This window comes from Mirounga leonina, unplaced genomic scaffold (assembly GCF_011800145.1).
Source record: "Mirounga leonina isolate KUSES-001 unplaced genomic scaffold, KU_Mleo_1.0 Mir_173, whole genome shotgun sequence".
NCBI lineage: Eukaryota > Metazoa > Chordata > Mammalia > Carnivora > Phocidae > Mirounga > Mirounga leonina.
In genome coordinates this window covers 30,656,682-30,677,865 of record NW_023270447.1, presented here as the reverse complement: position 1 = coordinate 30,677,865, position 21,184 = coordinate 30,656,682, and the positions used below count along the sequence as shown (strand labels likewise).

Sequence of the window (21,184 nt, the reverse complement as noted above, 5' to 3'; positions counted from 1 at the left end):
CCCACTGATTTCTGGAACGTCCTTGCTCTTCTCCCACTCCGCACTTTGCTCATAGTGTTCCCTCTATCTCATTTACTGCTACACACCCCTAAACCGCTTCCCCTCCTGGACCATCCTTACTCACTCTCAAAGTTTGGGCTCATAGATTCATTCCTTGTACTTAGTTCTTACCTCCATCATCACCTCCACTTCTAGTCAGAATTAGTAGCCCTTTATTTGGTTTCTGAACCTTGCTGTTGACAAATCAGAGTCCTCCACAGGACTGTCTTCTTCTTAAGGCTGGAAACAGTATCTAGAGTATCTGTGTTTTCTATCTGGGAGCCCAAAGATGGTGCCCAGCAAAGGAGAAGAGTCTAAAAATGTTTGTGAATTTAATGTAACCACAAGAACAATATGGAAACCTAGTGGGAGATAGTTTGCTTTACAAACATACACAGACAGCCTTTATCAGGTAGTCTTTTCTTTTCTAATCTTAGGTTCGAGTGACCTTGATCCTTCAATGATGTTGGACACTGGAGAGACCATTGATACAGGCTCTGATTATGAAGATCAGGTAATTAAAATCTAAAATTACCTCTCTATTTAAATATTTCAATTTTAGCCTTTGTAAATGTTTTATGAAAATTAGAATTATAAATCATTTTTGAGGTGTTTACAGATAATAGCATATTCCATGATAAATCATGCTAGCCTATAGCTTTTATTCACTCACTTTGGCCCTTCGCCCCCCCCTTCCCCACAGTTCCAAAACAGCAACTAATTAAGAAAAGGTTTGTGGTTTAAGTTACACGAGAAGGAAATGAGGTTATCTGAGGTTCTCTTGTGCAAGAATTTGCCTGTGTCTCTCGATCCCTTTCTGACAATGAACTAACAGTATTTACTGAGTACTAGCTACAGGCTCAGGGTTCTGCTTTTCTATTTCTAACTTTTGAGAAGGACTAATGACCAATGACAACACAGCCAAGAAGTCAAGTCTATTTTCTATTTTAATAAAACCAGAGAAATTTATCTGGGTCATTTTCCTCTCAGCAGAAGAACTCTCCCTCCTGCTGTATTTTAATAATCCAAAATAGTTGGCAAATGATCCAACTCTCTAATTAAGCTTTTTGTTTTAAAAGAGGGTAATGTCTGAAACTTCCTTCTACTGCTCATCAGTGCTCCTCTTCAGTGGCTGAAAGCCGAGAGAACATGAGGGTTTTTCCCCCACATCTTCAACTAATGTATGTCACAGATAAAGCAGATAGAGCAAACCAGTGTCCAGATATAATGGTTGGCTATGCATTTCATATTCCTATCCAGAAACTATTTTCAAAGGGCGCCTGGGTGGCTCAATCGGTTAAGCATTGGTCTTTGGCTCATGTCATGATCCCAGGGTGCTGGGATTGAGTCCCACGTAGGGCTCTGCGCTCAGTGAGACGAGTCTGCTTCTCCCTCTGCCTCTGTCCCTCCACCCTGCTGGTGCTCTCTCACGTGCATGGACTCTTGCTGTCTCTCAAATAAATAAATAAAATCTTAAGAAAAACAGAAGCCATTTTCATGAACATTAAGTTCTTTCTTTTATATTAAAAAGCGTGGAGAAAATATTGACAAGTGATATAATAGGTACTGTGTATTTATAATATTTTTAGCATTTATAAACATTTAATACATACCGAACATTGTGCCAAGTTCCTTAGATTCTTTTCTCACTAATTCCTTACAACATCTCTAGGAAGTAGGAATTATTATCTTTATTTTATAGATAAGAAAATAAAGATTCAAAGAGTAATTTTCCCACAGTTAAACAAAAATGTTTCACAATGGGGAAGGGAACTTAGGGCACATTTCCTCACAAATGCACCATACTGCCTTCTAACTCAGCCTCCAATGACAGGCCATTCATTGATAGATTTTAGGAGCCCTTTCAGTTGCCAACTCCCAAGACCCTAGCAGGGGCAAATTCCAAACACCACTATTGAAGGGGAGTTCATGATCCAAAATTACAGGCTGCGTAAAGACATGAACAATTACCAGATATCCAGCTGATTAAAAAATGGAAGGTTTCACACCCCAAGAACTAGAGAGAACAGGAAAGTCTGAAAGAAATTTCAATATAGAAATACTTAAAATATTCAAGAAGATAAAAGGAAGATAAACCATGAAACAAGTACAGAAAAAAGTGAGAGGGAAGAGGAAAAAAGGAAAAGGGAAGAAATAGAAATTCTAGGCACAAAAAATATTGTCATTGAAATAAAAATTCCGTTAACAGTTTTGAATAGTAGACTAGACACAGCTGAAGAGGCTAAATGACAGAACTGAGGAAATTGCCTTAGAATAAACCAGAAAGCTAAACAGTTGCCAAATGTAAGAAACAACTCAGGAGTCCCTGAGGATAGATTGATTGGGCTGACATATTCAAAAAACAGTTCCAGGAGAAAATAGAGGGATGGGGCAGAGGCTCCCTTTTATTTATTCTTTGATTTATTTTATTAACAGATAATAGTTGAGAATTTTGCAGAGATGAGAAACAACACAAGTCCCCAGATTAAAGGAGCACATCCAGTTCTGAGCAGGATAAAAACAACAGAAACAAAACTCTTCCCTTATTCTTTTTTTCATTTAGTCATTTAACAAATACTAATTGAGCCCCTACTGTATGCCAGGTACTGTGTGGGTAGTTGAAATACGTAATTGTACAAAAGAGGCAAGAAGCTTACATTCTAGTAGAGAAGACAGATACTAAACAATCAACATGATAAATTAGTAAATCCTCTAGATGTCAGAAGTGGTAAGTCCTATGGGAAAAGGAAAAGTAGAATAAGGTAAGAGGGTTAGGAATGCTGGGGTTGGGAACAAGTTATAGTATTAAATAGGATGGCTTCATTAAAGAGGAGCAATCTGGCAGAGACTTGGGCATAGAATGTAAAACATCAGAACACCGAAGACAAAAATAAAATATTCAAAGTCAAAAGGCACTACCTATAAAGGAACAGCAGTTTTGGTGACAGTAGATTAAATAACAAGAGCTTGCATTTATTGAGAACCTGTTATAAGCCAGACTCTGTGTTTTATGGTTTATGTGCATTACTGCTAACCCTTACAAAAACTCAAGAAGGTAGCTCCGTTTATCCCCACTTTACCGCAGAGGACATTGAAGCTCATGGAAGTTAAGACACTTCCCAAGATCACCCAGCTAGGCGAGCTGTGGAGTCAGGAGACAGACTTTGATCCTCCTGGCACCAAAATCTAGTTTCTACTTTTACCGTTCCCAGTAAAGCCGGTATCTGGGTCACTGGTGATCTAGTGCCAATTCCAGTTAACACTTTTTAGTTATCTTTCTTGACCTCTGCTGCATTTTATTCATCAGACTTTTACTCTGAAGAGTCATGTGGTAAATACCTCAGGCTCTATGAGCCAAATGGCTTCTGTTGGGATTGTTGAGCAAGGAAACCATAACAACACGGTAACAGAGGAGTACAGCGGGGTCCCAGTAAAGCTTTATGTATTGATACTGAAACTTGAATTCCATATAATTCTCATGTGATTTATCTCAACTATTTAGAAATGTAAAACCCCTTTTAAACTGGAAGGTTGTACCCAAGCAGGCAGAGCAGTGGATTTGACCTGCAAGCTGGTTTGCTGACCCCAGCTCTAAACCATCCTCCCCCTTAGACTCTAACATTTCTAAATTATTTATTCTGTTCTAAATACTTCACATTTGTTACCTTATTTTACCCTCAATTATAGGAGATAGATATTATTACAATATTATTGTTATATTTTATTAAAACACATTTTATTTAAAATATATTTTATTATTACTTATTCTATTATTATTATTATTATTATAGTATTATTCCAATAAGGAAACTGAGGTACAGAGAAATTAAGCAGTTTATTCAAAGTTACACAGCTGGCAAGAGGTAAAGACAGAATTCATACACAGCCATCTGATTTCGGAGCCAGGATCAACAAAGATAGGCTAGGCTCTGCTGTAGTAACAAATAAAACTCAAAATCGTATTGAATGGAGCACTGGGTGTTATATGCAAACAACGAATCATGGAAAACTACATTAAAAACTAATGACGTAATGTATGGTGATTAACGTAACATAATAAAATTTTTAAAAAACAGATTAAAAAAAAAAAACCTCAAAATCTGAGCGCTTTCCTTCCAGAGGTTCTTTTACATGCAACCTCCAGAGGGATCATGGAAGGGAAGGCAAAGAGCCTGAGGAAGACGGACCTGCTCTTAATCGCACATTACCTCTTCCAGCATTCGGTGGGCAGCCGCAGTCAGTGGCCCTCCGCACGTGCAGGGAGGCTGGGAAATGGAACTTGCTTATGCATCCAGGAATGGAGGGTTGAGTTTGGTGAACACCGAGTCAGCCTCAGCCACGTATCTCTTGTCCTGCTCTGGGTTCACTCTCTCAGCGCTCCTCCTACTTGTTGGTCCACTGGTTCTTGGTGTCCTTGCTGAGCTGCTCTCTGCCAGTCCCTTCTTTAAATGTCAGTGTTCCCCAACATCTGTGGCCCCTTCAATCCTCACTGAACATGTTCCCCTTTAAAAAAAGCTCAACCACAGCCACGATCCACTTCGCTCAGAGCTCCCAGGTGAGCTCCTGGTGCATATGTCTGCCTGCTAAACAGCGCTGGTTGGATTTCCCATGTGCATCTCAAACTCAACACATCCAAAACCAAAATCACCATCTTCCCCCACAAAATCTGCTTGTCCTTCTGTCTTCCCTATTTCTGTTAAGGATACCTCCAGCCTACCAGCTGCCCAAGCCAGAGACTGGATGTCTTCATAGCCTGCTTCCTTTCTTTCCCGTCCTACATCAGTTTGATCAAGAAGCCAGTCCGTTCTCCTGTGCAGAAATCGCTCCTTCCCACTCTGGTGCCAGCACCACTGCCCTGGTTGGCACCCTCAGCCTTCCTCCCTGGGATCACAGAGACAGTCTCCTAACCAATCTCCCTGCCCCAGCCTCCTCACCCATCGTAATTGTCTTGTTGAAAAACAAAGCCAGTCATGGCATTCTGCTTCTTAAAACCCTTTTTGGGGGTGCCTGGGTGGCTCAGTTGGTTAAGTGTCTGCCTTCGGCTCAGGATCCCGGGTCCTGCAATCGAGCCCCACATCGGGCCCCTTGCTCAGCGAGAAGCCTGCTTCTCCCTCTCCCTCTGCCTGCCGCTCCCCCTGCTTATGCTCTCTCTCTCTGTCAAATAAATAAATAAATAAAATCTTAAAAAAAAAAAAAAAACTTTTTGGCTCCTCATTGATGTCAGAATGAAACTGAGAGAACCTTCAAATCAAAATCTGACCCCCTACATCCCTCCCAAAGTCATCCCTTGCCAATCACCAAAACACACTCAATGCTCCAGCTACACCAAGCCATCTTCAGTTCCCCCAAGTGGCTTGTGATTTACACAGTCGCTTTCCTCTATATGGAAGCTTCCACAACCGTATCATGCCTACCCCAGATAATCCCACTCATGCGCCATCAGGACCAAGCTTCTTCTCAAGGAAGCCCTCATCTTGTTACATGTTCAGTTCACCTTCTCAGGGGGCGGGGCGGGTGGGTGGCCATGAGATCCTATGTTGTAATATTCTCTGGCACTGCAGGGATTGTGTTCTGTTCTAGTTGTCCTCAATGCCTGCCACACAGTCTGGCATGCAGCATATGCCCAGTAAAGGTCCATTTTTAAAAGCCCATAAAATGACTTCAGTTCTTCTTCTGAATATGTAATTTTTGATAACGTGTTAACTCTTGCTAACTCTTTTGAGCCTGGGTTTCCTCTTCTAGAAAATGTTGATGGGAACCCTCACTTGGAAGTACTATTGGGAGAGATACACAGGGCAAGGAACCTTGTACAGAACAAAAGCTCCATAAATATAAACCCTTCTTTTCCAGCTTAGACTGAACTTTTCAGACATCACGGCCTTTCTGTGTCTGACAAAGGCCCCCACATGCTCAGCTAAGGGAATGCTAATTGAGCACTTCTGCTTTTCAGTCTGGCATGTAGGAGCATAATCGTAACCCGTGTTTCCTAACACGTAAAAAGCTGAACAGACTGAAAATTCAACAGTTCTTAGATCTCTCAGAGACTCGTGAGGTCACAAAGCAAACCACTGTACCAAAAATTGGAGAGACAGGCAGAGTCAAAAAATCACAAGTGTAGAAACCCGTAAGCAAGAACCTCACCAGAAACCAGTGCCAGGGTAGGAAAACCTAAACTGTAATTGGCAAATTGCAGGAGGCTCGGTATGGGCAAGTGTGAGAGTTAAAAACTCCAGGGGGAGCAAGTCATAGGGGTCCCCACACTTTCGTGAGTTTTACCTCCAGGAGCTCTACCAGGTCCTCACAGTGAATATCAGAGAAAAATCATTTAGTGCTTCTGGCAAGGGGGAAGGGAAAAGGAACCATTTTGAAATACACCAGAGCCCTCTGTTCTTAACAAGACCTGCTCCCAGGGGAAACTATTTTATCAGAACCTAACTTGCTGGGATTTTATCAGAGCCTACCCTACCTGGGAGAACGGAAATACATAACTCCAGCCTCCACCCCCCAACCCCCCAGCTATCCTGTCCCACCTAAAAGGGGGGGAAACCTAAGATACACTGGTGAAGTTCATAGTCCAGGGGCTCACCAAAAGACTGAGACCTAATCATAGAACTATATGTGTTTCATAGAATGTTTCCTTTGCCCCTTCACCTTACCACTACATTACTAAAAGTTTATTTATTGCAGTTTCTTTTACCTAGTACATCATGTCCACCTTTCAACAAAAAATTACAAGGCATACTAAAAGGCAAAAACACATTTGAAAAGCATTGGAACAAGAGTAATAAATGGCAGGATTACTGGACTTATCAGAACAGGATTTTTACTACAAAATATGATGAATATGTTGAGGGCTTAAGTGAAAAAAGTAGACAACATGCAAGAACAGATAACATTCAGGGTAATGTAAGCAGAGAGATGGAAATCCTAAGAAAGAAATGAAAGAAATGCCAGAGATCAAAAACACTATAAAAGAAATGAAGAATGCCTTTGATAGGCTCATTAGTAAACTGGACATGGCTGAAGAAAAAATATCTGAACTTGAGGATATGACAACAAAAACTTCCAAAACTGAAAGGCAGAGAGATAGAAGACAGAAAACAAAACAAAAACAAAAAGCAGAACATTCAAGAACTATGAGACAATTACAAAAGATGAAATATACAAATATATTCAAACTGCAAAAAAAAAATCAAAGATAAAGAAAAAAATCTTGAAAAAAGCATGAGAAAAAATACACCTTACTTACAGAGAAGCAAAGATAAAAAAGACATTCAACTTCTCAAAAAACATGCAAGCAAGAAGAGAGTAAAATGAAATACTTAGTGTGTAAGGGGAAAACATTTTTTACACCTGGAATTCCGTATCCTATCCTGTAAATTATGCTTCAAAGTGAAGGAGCAAAAGATTTTCTCAAACAAAAATTGAGGAAGTTTGTTGCCAGGAAGCCTGCCTTGCAAGAAATGTTAAAAGAAGTTCTCTAAAGAGAAGGGAAGGGATATAGATTAAGAATTGGTATCTACATAATAAGGAAAGGAAAACAATGAGAGAATGAATTAAATGAAAGTAACATGAAAACTTTTATTTTTCTTATTCTTAATTGATCTAACAGATAATAGTTTGTTCAAAATAATAATAGCAATGATGTATTCAATTATGCACGCTTATGTATAAGTGAAATGAATGACAGCAATGATACAAGGCATGGGAGGAAGATTTAGGAATATTTTGTTACTATAAGCCGTTCTCACTGTCCACTTATTTGAAAGTGGACTTGGATTCTTTTAAATGTATATTGCAAACTCTAGGGCAGCCACTAAAAAAAGTTTAAAAAGAAGTATAATTGATATGCTAAGAAAGGAGAGAAAATAGAATCATTTAAAACCTCAATTAAATGATTTAAAGCTCAGTTAAAACCATGAAGGCAGAAAAGTTTGGAAGCCAAAAACAGGAACAAAGAAAATGAGTAATAAATAGAAAACAATAACAAATATGGAGATATTAATCCAACTATATCAACAAACACTTTAAATGTCAGTGATCTAGGGGTGCCTGGCTGGCTCTGTCGAGAGAGCATGGAACTCTTGATCTTGGGGTCATGAGCTCAAGCCCTATGTTGGGTGTAGAGATTACTAAAAAAAATAAATGAACAAACAAAAATGTCAGCAATCTAAATATACCAAGTAAAAGACAGGGATTTTCAGAGTGGATCAAAAAATAAGACTGAAATATATGTTGTCTACAAGAAACCTACTTTAAATATAAAGACATTTGTAAATTAATGTAAACAGATGGAGAAAGATATGCCATGCTACCACTAACCAAAGCAAAACAAGAGTAGCTATATTAATTTCAGACAGAGCAAACATAAGAGCAAAGAAATTTATCAGGGATAAAGAAAGGCATTACATAACAAGAAAGGAGTCACTATTCCAAGAAGACATAACAATCCTTAATGGATATGCACCAAACAACAGAGTGGGTCCTGGCTCACTGTCCACCCAAGTCCTTGATCCCACCCCCTCCATCTCCCTAGGACCTTGTTCTATTAATGGGTATTGCTTCATCTTTCTCAAGGCTCTCATCCTCAAAGTATCATTTTTTTCCTCTATCTAACAACCCAGCATCCCTACTTTGAAGAAAGGAGTGGTCAACAGCACCAAGTGTCATAGGAAGACCAAGTGGGATACTATCTTCTCCCCTTTCCTTCAATACCACACTTGGTAAAAGCAAAGTCAACTCCTCTGCTCCATGACTTCACCTCCCAATCTACCCCGTAAACCAGCTTCTGCCTACCCTGTTTCTCTAAGAGACTATTAAAAATCATCTCATTACTGCCAAGTCAGGAAGACATTTACAATGTATGGAGTCCAACACACTGATGACACTTTTTTTTTTTTTTTTAAGATTTTATTTATTTATTCGACAGAGAGACATAGCGAGAGAAGGAACACGAGCAGGGGGAGTGAGAGAGGGAGAAGCAGGCTTCCTGCCGAGCTGGGAGCCCGATGTGGGGCTCGATCCCAGGACCCTGGGACCTTGACCTGAGCCGAAGGCAGACGCCTAACAACTGAGCCACCCAGGTGCCCCAGTGACACTTTCTGCTTTCTTAAAACTTTTGGATCCCTTGGCTTATGCCACCTCTGTGGCCTCATTTCTTTGTCTCCTCCCCGCCCCCCATTATGGCCTGGAGAGTGGGCTTTGTAGAGCAGGTTATGTGTTTTGACTTTATTCTAAGAGCAATGGGAAGCCTTGAAGAGTTGTTTTGTTTTGTTTTGTTCATGGCAGGGGTATATGGGGCAGAGGGGAGGGGGCAGGACATAACATAACTACATTTATGTTTTAAAAAAAGATTGCTCTTGCTGCGATGTGAAGAACACATTGGAGGAAGGCAAGAATGGGTTGAGGGAAGCTTCAGTGGTCCTGAAAAGAGATAATGGATGGTACCTTGCACCGGAGTAGTGGAGGAGATGGACAGAAAGGAATTTATTTAAGAGGTACTTGTGAGGCAAAATCAACAGGACTTCATGTTAAAATGAATATAAGAGCCAACAGGGAGTGAACTTTGGAAAAAATTCTTGGGTTTTTAACTTGTACAGCTGGGTGGATGGTAGTGGCATTCACTGAGAAAGAACACTAAGAAAACACCAGTTCTGAAAGGGAAGAGCATGAGTGTAATTTTAGACATGTGAGTTCAAAATGCCTTAATGCATCCAAGTAGAGAATTCAAGTGAACAATTGAATATACAAATCTGGTGCTCAGAGGAAAGATCTGGGCTGGAAATAGATATCTGTGAGCTTCTGAATATAGGTAGAACATGAAGCTGCATATGGAGAGGATACTAAAAGAGAACAGACTTGAGAAGAGAAGAGGGTCTACCACTGAGCAATGAGGAAATTTAAAGACCAGGTAGAGGAAGATGGGGCAGGAAAAAGATGTAGAAGGAGCTGTTAGAGAGATAGGAGGAAAATCAGCAGAATGTGGTGTTCCAAAAACCAAACAAAACAGTATTTCAAGAAGCAGAGAGGGTCAAATGTTGACAAGAGGATGAAGAGGGAGAATGGAAAATGGCCATTGTATATAGAAACATGAAGGAAATTGTTGACCTTATAAAGGGCTATCGGGGAAGTCGTTTTTTGTTAGTTTGTAAAGGAAGTCAATTGAGCATGTTTAAAAGCTCACAGGAAGGATCCACTCATTAGGGAGAAGGAGAATATACAAGACAGAGGAAGGTTCCTCTGAACGCAGGAGGACTGGATTCTAAGGTCAGGTGTGTAATGTGGGAAGTTAATATGTTCCTGTCAGATGACTTGCAGAGGCAGAGCCATCTGTTGAGAGTCTGAGATTTGAAGCAAGTAGAGGATTGATTTGTAGAATCCAGTGGAGAGAGAACTAAGGAAACACAGCAGGATTGGCAAGCAGTCAGGGAATCCATTTGACATTAGTACCTAGAAATTTATTTTGACCAATTTATCCTTTTCCTTTTTTTCCCCATTCATTTAGCAGATATGTATTGGGTACCACATAGGTGCCAGACACTCTTCTAGACACTAATGATACAGAGTGCTGTGGGACTTCCATGGGGCACAGAGAAGGTGGATAGTTCCCTTCACTCAGCTTTGGAGTTGTACCAAATATGTGCTGCAAACAGACAGAACATCAGCAGAGAGTAAGAGATGGTGGGCCCAGGACGGGAAGGAAAGTGGACAGAGGACAGTTAGGGGGCAAAGTCCAGAAGAACTAGCAGTACTTTTTACTTCTTTAAAAATATAACTCTATGTCACAAATACAAGCTCTTTTTTTTTTTTTTTAAGATTTTATTTATTTGACAGAGAGAGACACAGCGAGAGAGAGAACACAAGCAGGGGGAGTGGGAGAGGGAGAAGCAGGCTTCCCGTGGAGGGGGGAGCCCGATGCGGGGCTCGATCCCAGGAGCCCGGGATCATGACCTGAGCCGAAGGCAGTCGCTTAACGACTGAGCCACCCAGGCGCCCCGAGCTAACTCTTTATTAAAAAGAATATTTTATCCTGCAATTCTGGCAATCCTGCAAGGATTTCAAATCCTCCTTCTTCCTTGAGATCTTCTCTAATAATTAAAGTAAACATTCATTTCTTGCCTGCCCCACTGAACACCAGGAGCACTTGAGGTTGATACCCCTCAGTCTTAGCACCTGATTATATTTAATATTGTACTTCATTATATACTGTCTCCTCTCAGTCCTTGTCTCTTACGTGCATCCATTATGAAAAGGAACATAGACTGTGGAGCCAGACAGACCTGGTTTAGAGCCAATGTCACATGTATGAGTTCCAAGTTACTTAACCTCTTCAAGCCTGAGTTTCTTTACCTATAAAAATGGATGTAATTCCTGGCAGGCTATTTAGATTAAACAAGGGGCGCCTGGTTGGCTTAGTTGAATAAGGGTCCAACCTTGATTTCTGCTCACGTCATGATCTCTGAGTCATGGGATCAAGCCCTGTGTTGGGCTTCACTCTCTGTTTGGGATTCTTTCCTTTTCCCTATCCCTCCCCCTCCCTTTCTGCTCCTCTCCCCACTCGCACTCTCTCTCTTTCTCTTTAAAATAAATAAATAATCTCTAAAAAAGAGATTAGGAGGCGCCTGGGTGTCTCAGTCATTAAGCAATTACCTTCAGCTCAGGTCATGATCCCAGGGTCCTGGGATCGAGCCCCATGTAGGGCTCTCTGCTCAGCGGAGAGCCTGCTTCTCCTTCTCCCACTCCCCCTGCTTGTTTTCCCTCTCTCGCTGTCTCTCTTTCTGTCAAATGGATAAATAAAATCTTTTAAAAATAAATAAATAAATAGATAGATAGATTAAATGAGAATCTATGTAAAGATGCCTGGCATAGTAGACTATCATCTTCTTTCTTTCCTTCTCAGAAAGGAGGACCCTATGATGTACTTCTTCTGTGTCTACTACACTGTGACAGGGACACTGTCAGAATCAAAATAGACTTAATGAATAAAATCATAATGCCCCAACCCCCGGCCAGAACAGATAACAGAGTTTGTGTGTGTGTGTGTGTGTGTGTGTGTGTGTGTTAACTAAAGTTCCATAGTGATATTTACCTTCTAAATCAAGAAAAACTACATTTAGCCAAAGCATATGTTGGGTTGTATTTGTAAGACTGATTCAAACACTGCCATTCCCTAACCAATCTATTTGAGCAACATGGCACTTATCATAATTTGGGCACTTACTAACTTGTAGCCGACATGCTGAGTCCTGTTCTAATGGGCAAATCAGGTTTTTGTGGCAAGTCCCACAAGGCCCTGCAGAAGCCGGAAAAATGGAATGGCCAGGTTTACCTCTCAGCTCTGCAGTAAGCACTTGTTCTTGGTAGTGAAAACTGTTGATGGCCCATTGAAATTACAAAAGCAGGGACACTGGCGAGGGACCAAGGTCAGAAAGTTGTGATTTACAACTTTTCCCAAACACCAACGCAGAAACACCTGCTGTGGGTTGAGGCTGCCAACTCTCCCCGGCTGTCCTCATTGGCCAAGGGGGTTTGGAGCTAATTGATTCTGTAAGAAGCAAGACTAGTCCCCTTTGTAAATATCATAAGTTAATCAGGATATATTTCCACTCTTCTTGACTACAGAGTCGGGGATGTCCTTCCTGTTTTCAGTGTAGATATTACATATTCAGTAGCAATGTTCTATCACTTAGGTTGCCAGTTTGGGCCAGAGTTCAATATATTTCCACACTCGGAAGATGTAAAGTAAATGCCTCATCACTATGCATATCTAGCGTGCCCCTTAACAGGACTATAGGACAAATCTTTGCAGAAGGTAATGAGAACTGATAGAATTCCTCATTTCAAAGCAGGAGGATATACTCCAGAGGTAAAAATGTGTGAAAGACTGATCAGTAGAGACCGTTTGCTTTCCTCTTTCCAAAAACCCTATTATTCTTCTTGTCAGACAGGTTTAGTAATTAATCTCACGAGCTCCTGTGACGTCCTGTTAACTGGAGTAATCTTGAATTCCTTGTCATTTTGAAGGCAAAATGAAAATATTTGTGACACACAATAGCATCATTGCCCAATAAAGGGAAGGAGATAGAACTACGTGTGACCTGTCACCTGATGTGCTTTGAAGCCTCCAAAACAGGAAACCGTCATTAATGGGAAACCAAATAAACTTCTAGGATTATGGTGTATGTACAGAAGTAAGGAGGTGGGGAGAGAGGGCAAAACGTTGAGAACCCAATCTGAAAGCAAACAGAGGCTTACACAGACTTCAATGCAAGTGGCAGGAGAGCGATGTGATGAGGGTGCCCTTTGCTCTTTGGAGTTGGTTGCCAAAGAGCAGTGTTACCATCACCCACCTACTGATGATCTTCCTCTTTCTTTTTTTTTTTAAGATTTTATTTATTCATTTGAGACACAGAGATACAGAGAGAGAGAGAGCATGAGCAGTGGGAGAGGCAGAGGGAGAGGAAGAAGCAGACTCCCCACTGAGTCAGGAACCCGATGTGGGACTCGATCCCAGGACCCTGGGAGCATGACCTGAGCTGAAGGCAGACGCTTAACCATCTGAGCCACCCAGGCGCCCCGATCTTCCTCTTTCTGTAGGCCGTCGGATCACAGTGTATATCCATACATCAATTTTCCTAAGGAATCCCTGTTCTTATTAGGGATGGCCACTATAACTACAGCAAGTGAAGACCCCAAGCTTAGAGTCCTGAGTGGGTCTGCATTCTGGTTCTGCCACTTCGTGGCTTGGTGATGTTCGCACATCTACTTAACTGCTCCGAGCCTCAGTTTCCAAAGCTATAAAATGAAGAAAATAATGTGAAGATTAAAGAGCTGATTTCTACCGAGGCATTCTATCAAATGTAAAACACTATGTATGCAGCTCTACAAACATGATTATTTACTATACGTTTCTCATGTCCTCTTTTGAATGTGGATAGAAAACATGTTAGGGAACAATAGTTTTACCACTTAGATTTTTAAAGGACCCCAAGAAAATAATAAAATAATAAAAACAAAGAATTTATTTGGGACTCCAGTACCATCCCAAAGGTTTCAGGGCAGACCTTCCTAACTTTGAAAGCACTTGTTCCTATTTTTAGCATAGCCTTTGTCACATGGATTATGGCTTTTTGTATACGTGTCTTTCTCCTCTAGTAGATTATACCCAGGGGCACAGACAATGTCTACTTTACTATAATTCCTTAATTCTTTGCATAATGCTTGATACAATGTAGGAGGGCAATTCAGACATATTTTTTCCATAAACAGAGTGAAGAATTTCAAAGGGAAGTACAAGGAGGAAATCTGACATTCTTACATGGTGACCAGAGACCAGGGAATAAAACAAATGTACATGGTGAAGATGAAAGCATTGTTTTAATCTGTGTTTTTGAAAGAGGGTAGCTAGGATATTGAGAGGTCCAAAAGCGATCATGCAAGAAGTGGTTGAAGGATCTGGAAATACCTAAGTGGAGAAGCACTTAAAATCCTAAAAGCACGATGAATGAGCAAGCTCCTGTTGGCCTGTTCACTCCATGGTGGGCGGGGTTTGTGGTCTTGTTCATATCTCTATTCCTGACACCTTGCACAGCACCTGAGTGATGCTCAGTAATGAACTGTTCAGTGAAGAAATTCCATTATCCATAAGGGACTATGTCATTTTAGAAAAGAGAGTTAGACTTTACCATGCGAGCAAGGATTGAGCCCTAGAAATAGCAATGACAAAGTGGTGGGATTCATATGAATGTATAAGGAATTTTCTAACTAGTTTTAGGTTCCAGTTGAATATCTCATTGAGAATATTCAAATTATGGATAACCATTCCTCAGGGATATTTTTCAAAACTGATCTGTACTTGCATTGGGGGCGGAGGGGGGGTGGATTACCTGCGTCCTAAGGTCCTTCCCATCTCTGAGTCTATTTGTATACAAACAAGCCAAGGTGTGTGTGTATGTGTGTGTGTAAAACATCAACTCCCACTACCATCCCAGAAATATCTAAATATTGTCCCCACTAGCCTGCTCCAGGGCTTGAGGTCCCATCACCAAGGAGTTGAAGGGGAGGGGAGGCTTGATACGGTGTCACTAGAAGGTCTCGCTCAATTTTCCATCATGAACTTATTTAATCAAGTATAACCAACTGCAGCTGAAAAAAATTGTCATCATTTTAGGACATTGTTAATTTTGCAGTCCTTTTCAGTTTTAAATTCAGACCAGTAAAAGTCGTGCTATTATCAAATATCAAAAACCATAGGAGTGGGGGCGCCTGGGTGGCTCAGTCGGTTAAGGGGCTGCCTTTGGCTCAGGTCATGGTCCCAGGGTCCTGGGATCGAGCCCTGCATTGGGCTCACTGCTCGGCGGGGAGCCTGTTTCTCCCCCTCCCTCTGCCTGCCTCTCTGCCTACTTGTTCTCTCTCTCTATCTCTCTGTCAAATAAATAAATAAAATCTTTAAAAAAAAAAAAAAAAACCATAAGAGTGTTCTTTAAAAACGTAACCCTGTTAGGAGTAGAAACCTATTAAGTCACTGTCAGTCATGGACCCTGAAGCATGAAGGAATGCCTCATCGTTAACCAGAGGTGGTGTTGTCCAGTGTTAAGCCATGGTGCACAGTGGTTAAAACCATAGGCTGAGGGGTCAGACTGCCTGGGTTGGAATTCTGTTTCTGCCAGTTAACTAATCGTGTGGCCTTGGGCTTCTTTGTGCTAAAAGCTTCCTCACTTGCAAAATAGCGGTTTTATGAGGGCTAAATGAGATAATGTAACAGCGCACTCAGAACAATAACAATACCTAAAACGTAGTCAGTACCGATTCTGAATCAGACATAATGCGAAGCATCGTTCAAGTATTTTAACAACCCTAACCTCCAGCCCCAAGTTTCAGTTGAGACAGAGGTATTAAGTGACTTGCCCCAGGTCACCCAGCTAGAGAGTGGCCAATCCCAAAACCTGTGCTCCTGACCTCCTCAGCCTCCTTGCTGAAAATGTTGCTTTCTAGCCTTGCATCTGTGTGGGATTTTCAGGGTAAGAACCTGGAGGAAGAGGAGTAGTAGTAGTAATAATAATAACAATAATAATAATATTAGCTAAAATTTCTGGAGTGCTTTCTATGTTTCAGCCACCATTCAAAGCACTTCACATGCATTAAGCCTCACCACAACCCTACAAAGTTTTGTTATTATTCCCATTTTACAGATACAGAACTGAGGCCCAAAGAGGTTAAGTAACATGTCAAAAATTCAACCAGGCAGTCTGACATCACTGAGACTCAACCACCACACTCTGGTTCTACTTTAGGATAGCCCTCGGTGGAGCAGGGGACTTTGGGAAACCAGGAAACCATATCCGTTCCAAGATCCAAAGGAAGACAGGGTGTTGAGGTGAAAAAGAGACAAAGACAGTTGGGACCATTTCCTTTTTGATGATTTTGCTAGAACTTCCCCCAGCGTTAGGAGTGGGAATGGGCCCAGACACGAACAGATGGGATGGACTTTTGAGGCACACGCCATGTGCTAGGAGGTATGGGGCTTTTTGTTTGCTTGTCTTGTCTTCAATTTAGAAGCTTGATGACTCAGGAAGAACACACTTGGTTCTAAATAGTAAATGCAAAAACACCCCTTTTAAAATCACTTTGCTTTTTAATTAATTTTCTTTGGGGGACACCAGCAGAGAACCCAACCTAAAACTTCCAGGTTTTTTTACTGTATATTCATCACCTTGAAGAAAATTCAGAGTCAACAGCTTTTATTAAGTGCGTGCCCTGTGCCAAGGGCTCTCATGATCAGTTTAATTCTCCCCTCAACCCTGGAAGGAAAGTATCATTATCCCCAAGGTCACAAAACTAATAATGTCTTCACTCCAAGTTCATCTCTTCCCAGTAAGCCATGCTGCTGCCCCAGAATCTATAATAATACCCCAGCAACCATCTCCCTGCAGAGCAAAACAAAACAAAACAAAAACCCCCAAAACAAACAGACAAACAAAAAAACTAGCTTGTATTTCATCCCAGTATTTGCAGTTATAGGAGTCAGTCTCTTCACAGGCTTATAAAATGAGCAAGCCATATAAGCAGATGTCTGAGTTTGTAAGAAATGTCAAGTCTGGAAGGAGGGGGGAAAGATGGCAGAGGAGTAGGGGACCCTATTTCAACTGGTCCTCGGAATTGAGCTGGATATCCACCAGACCACTCTGAGCACCCACGAAACCAGCCTGAGATGTAAGAAGATCTGGATCTCTACAAACAGAATATCGCAGGCGGTTGGTTTTGAGGTAGGAAGCGGAGAGCTGTGATTCCGCGGGCAGATATCGGAGGATAAACGGCAGCGGGAGGGTGCCTGGCCGTGGGGATCCTACACCACCAGTGAGCAACAGCCTCGCGCGCTGCGGACAGGCACAGACTCGCAGACCACTAGCGGCGGGGAAAGGACTCTAGGGCAGCCCCCGGGACGGAAACCCGGAGCGGCGGGGTTGCGCGCGCACGAACTGGGAGCGGCTGGCGGTTTTAGAAGCACAAAGGGCAGAGACGTGCCCCGACCTGGAGGCAGGACTGGGAGCACTGCAGAGGGCGCACAACCCAGGACGCTGCAGTTTATAGCAGCACAGACAGAAACGGAGACAGTGTGGCCTGGAGAGCTCACTGAAGAACAGACTGCGGTCTCTCTGCTCTGAGGCAGAGGGTTGGAAACGGTCTCTTCTGCTCTGACTTGCGGAAGAGACGTGGAAAGCCACCAGGGAAAGCCGTCAGAGAACAAAAGCCCCAAAAACTGATTCCCGCTGAGCCCATCCCCTGCCACAGGGGCGCAGGGCAACTCCGCCCAAACAGGGTTGCCTGACTAACAGCGCGGCAGACCCCTCCCACAGAAGACAGGCTGGGAAAACAAGAGGCCAGCAACCCTAAGGTCCCAAGAAAACAGCTGCATCTTGCTTGGGTTCTGGTCAATAATTTGGACTCTATACATTCCCTCAAACACCCATCAACAGAATGACTAGGAGGAGGAGCCCCCAAAATAGAAAAGACTCAGAGATTATGACTTATGCTGCCAATTCACAAATGGATGCAGATATAACCAAGATGTCAGAGATGGAATTCAGGCTAGCAATTGTGAAGACAATGGCTAGAATGGACAAATCAATTAATGGCAACATAGAGTCTCTAAGGGCAGAAATAAAAGGTGAATTGGCAGAACTTAAAAATGCTATCAATGAGATCCAATCCAATCTAGATAATCTAACAGCTAGGGTAACTGAGGCAGAAGAGCGAATAAGTGACCTGGAAGACAATATAATAGATAAAAAGGGAAAAGAGGAGGCCAGGGAAAAACAACTCAGAATCCATGAAAATAGAATCAGAGAAATAAGTGACACAATGAAGCATTCCAATGTCAGAATAATTGGAATCCCGGAGTGGGTGGAGAGAGAGAGAGACAGCTAGAAGATGTATTTGAGCAAATAGTAGCTGAGAACTTCCCTAACCTGGGGAATGAAACAAACATTTGAGTCCTAGAGGCAGAGAGGACCCCTCCCAAGATCAAGGAAAACAAGCCAACACCCTGGCATGTAATAGTAAAACTTGCAAATCTTAGAACCAAGGAAATCATCTTAAGGGCAGTTAGGGGGAAGAGATTCCTTACGTACAGAGGGAGGAACATCAGAATAACGTCAGACCTATCCACAGAGACCTGGCAAGCCAGAAAGGCCTGGCAAGACATATTCAGGGTACTAAATGAGAAGAACATGCAGCCAAGAATACTTTATCCGGCAAGGCTTTCATTTAGAATGGATGGAGAGATGCAGAGCTTCTACGACCAGCAGAAGCTGCAAGAATATGTGACCACTAAGCCGGCCCTGCAAGAAATATTAAGGGGGGTTCTATAAAAGGAGAAAGACCCCAAGAGTGATATACAACAGAAATTTACAGGGACAATCTATAAAAACAACATCTTCACAGGCAACATGATGACAATTAATTCATACTTTTCAATAATCACTCTCAACGTGAATGGCCTAAACTCTCCCATAAAACAGCACAGGGTTGCAGATTGGATAAAAAGACAGGACCCATCCATATGCTGTCTACAAGAGATTCATACAAGAGACTCATTTTGAACCTAAAGATACATCCAGACTGAAAGTGAAGGGATGGAGATCCATCTTCCATGCCAGCAGACCTCAAAAGAAAGCTGGGGTAGCAATTCTTATATCAGACAAATTAGATTTTAAACTAAAGTCTGTAATAAGAGACACAGAAGGACACTATATCATTCTTAAAGGGTCTATCCAACAAGAAGATCTAACAATTGTAAATATCTATGCCCCCAACATGGGAGCAGCCATCTACATAAGCCAACTGTTAACCAAAACAAAGAGTCCTACTGATAACAATACGTTAATTGTAGGAGACCTCAATACTCCACTCTCAGCAATGGAAAGATCATCTAAACAGAAAATCAACAAGGAAACAAGAGCTTTGAATGATACATTGGACTAGATGGACCTCGTAGGTATTTACAGAACATTCCACCCTAAAACAACAGAATACTCGTTCTTCTCAAGCACACATGGAACTTTCTCCAGAATAGACCATATACTGGGTCACAAATCAGGTCTCAACTGATACCAAAACATTGAGATTATTCCCTGCATATTCTCAGACCATAATGCTCTAAAACTCGAACTCCATCACAAGAAAAAATTTGGCAGAAATTCAAACACTTGGAAACTAGAGACCACTCTGCTCAAGAATGTTTGGGTCAACCAGGAAATCAAAGAAGAACTTAAACAATTCATGGAAATCAATGAGAATGAAAACACATCAGTCCAAAACCTATGGGATACTGCAAAGGCGGTCCTAAGGGGGAAATACATAGCCATCCAAGCCTCACTCAAAAAAATAGAAAAATCCCGAATTCACCAACTAACTCTACACCTTAAAGAACTAGAGGAAAGGCAAAAAACGACGCCTATGCCATGCACTAGAAGAGAAATAATTAAAATTAGAGCAGAAATCAATGAATTAGAAACCAGAAACACAGTAGATCAGATCAACGAAACTAGAAGTTGGTTCATTGAAAGAATTAATAAAATCGATAAACCACTGGCCAGACTTACCCAAAAGGAAAGAGAAAGGACCCAAATTAATAAAATTATGAATGAAAGGAGAGAGATCATGACTAACACCAAGGAAATAGAAACAATTATTAGAAATTATTATCAACAACTATATGCCAATAAACTGAGCAATCTGGATGAAATGGAGGCCTTCCTGGAAACCTATAAGCTGCCAAGACTGAAACAGGAAGAAATTGACAACCTGAATAGGCCAATAACCAGTAACGAGATTGAAGCAGTGATCAAAAACCTCCCAAAATACAAGAGTCCAGGGCCTGATGGATTCCCTGGGGAATTCTACCAAACATTCAAAGAACAAATAATACCTATTCTACTGAAGCTGTTCCAAAAAATAGAAAGAGGAGGAAAACTTCCAAACTCATTCTATGAGGCCAGCATTACCTTAATCCCCAAACCAGGCAAAGACCCCATCAAAAAGGAGAATTTCAGACCGATATCCCTGATGAATATGGATTCCAAAATCCTCAACAAAATCCTAGCTAATAGGATCCAACAATACATTAAAAGGATCATCCACCATGACCAAGTGGGATTTATCCCCGGGATGCAAGGATGGTTCAACATTTGCAAATCAATCAATGTGATAGAACACATTAATAAGAGGAGGGAGAAGAACCAAATGGTCCTCTCAGTTGATGCAGAAAAAGCATTTGCCAAAATTAAACATCCTTTCCTGATTAAAACTCTCCAGAGTATAGGGATAGAGGGAACATTCCTCAAGTTCATAAAATCCATCTTTGAAAAACCCACAGCAAATATCATCCTCAATGGGGAAAAGCTGAGAGCCTTTCCCTTAAGATCAGGAACACGTCAAGGATGCCCACTCTTGCCACTGTTGTTCAACATAGTACTAGAAGTCCTAGTGACAGCAATCAGACAACAAAAAGAAATAAAAGGTATTCAAATTGGCAAAGAAGAAGTCAAACTCTCTCTTTACACAGACGACATGATACTTTATGTGGAAAACCAAAAGACTCCACCCCCAAGTTACTAGAACTTAGTAATGTGGCAGGATACAAAAT

The 21,184-nt window shown here is 41.5% G+C and overlaps 1 protein-coding gene across 1 annotated transcript in view; it reads left to right on the top strand.

The window, feature by feature from the left end:
• AK5 (adenylate kinase 5) overlaps nucleotides 1-21,184 on the top strand; it is a 239,683-nt gene that overhangs the window by 129,841 nt on the left and 88,658 nt on the right. The window contains exon 8 of the mRNA XM_035018241.1: nucleotides 477-553. Within this exon, the coding sequence (XP_034874132.1) occupies nucleotides 477-553 (77 nt within the window). The remainder of the gene's footprint in view (nucleotides 1-476; nucleotides 554-21,184) is intronic.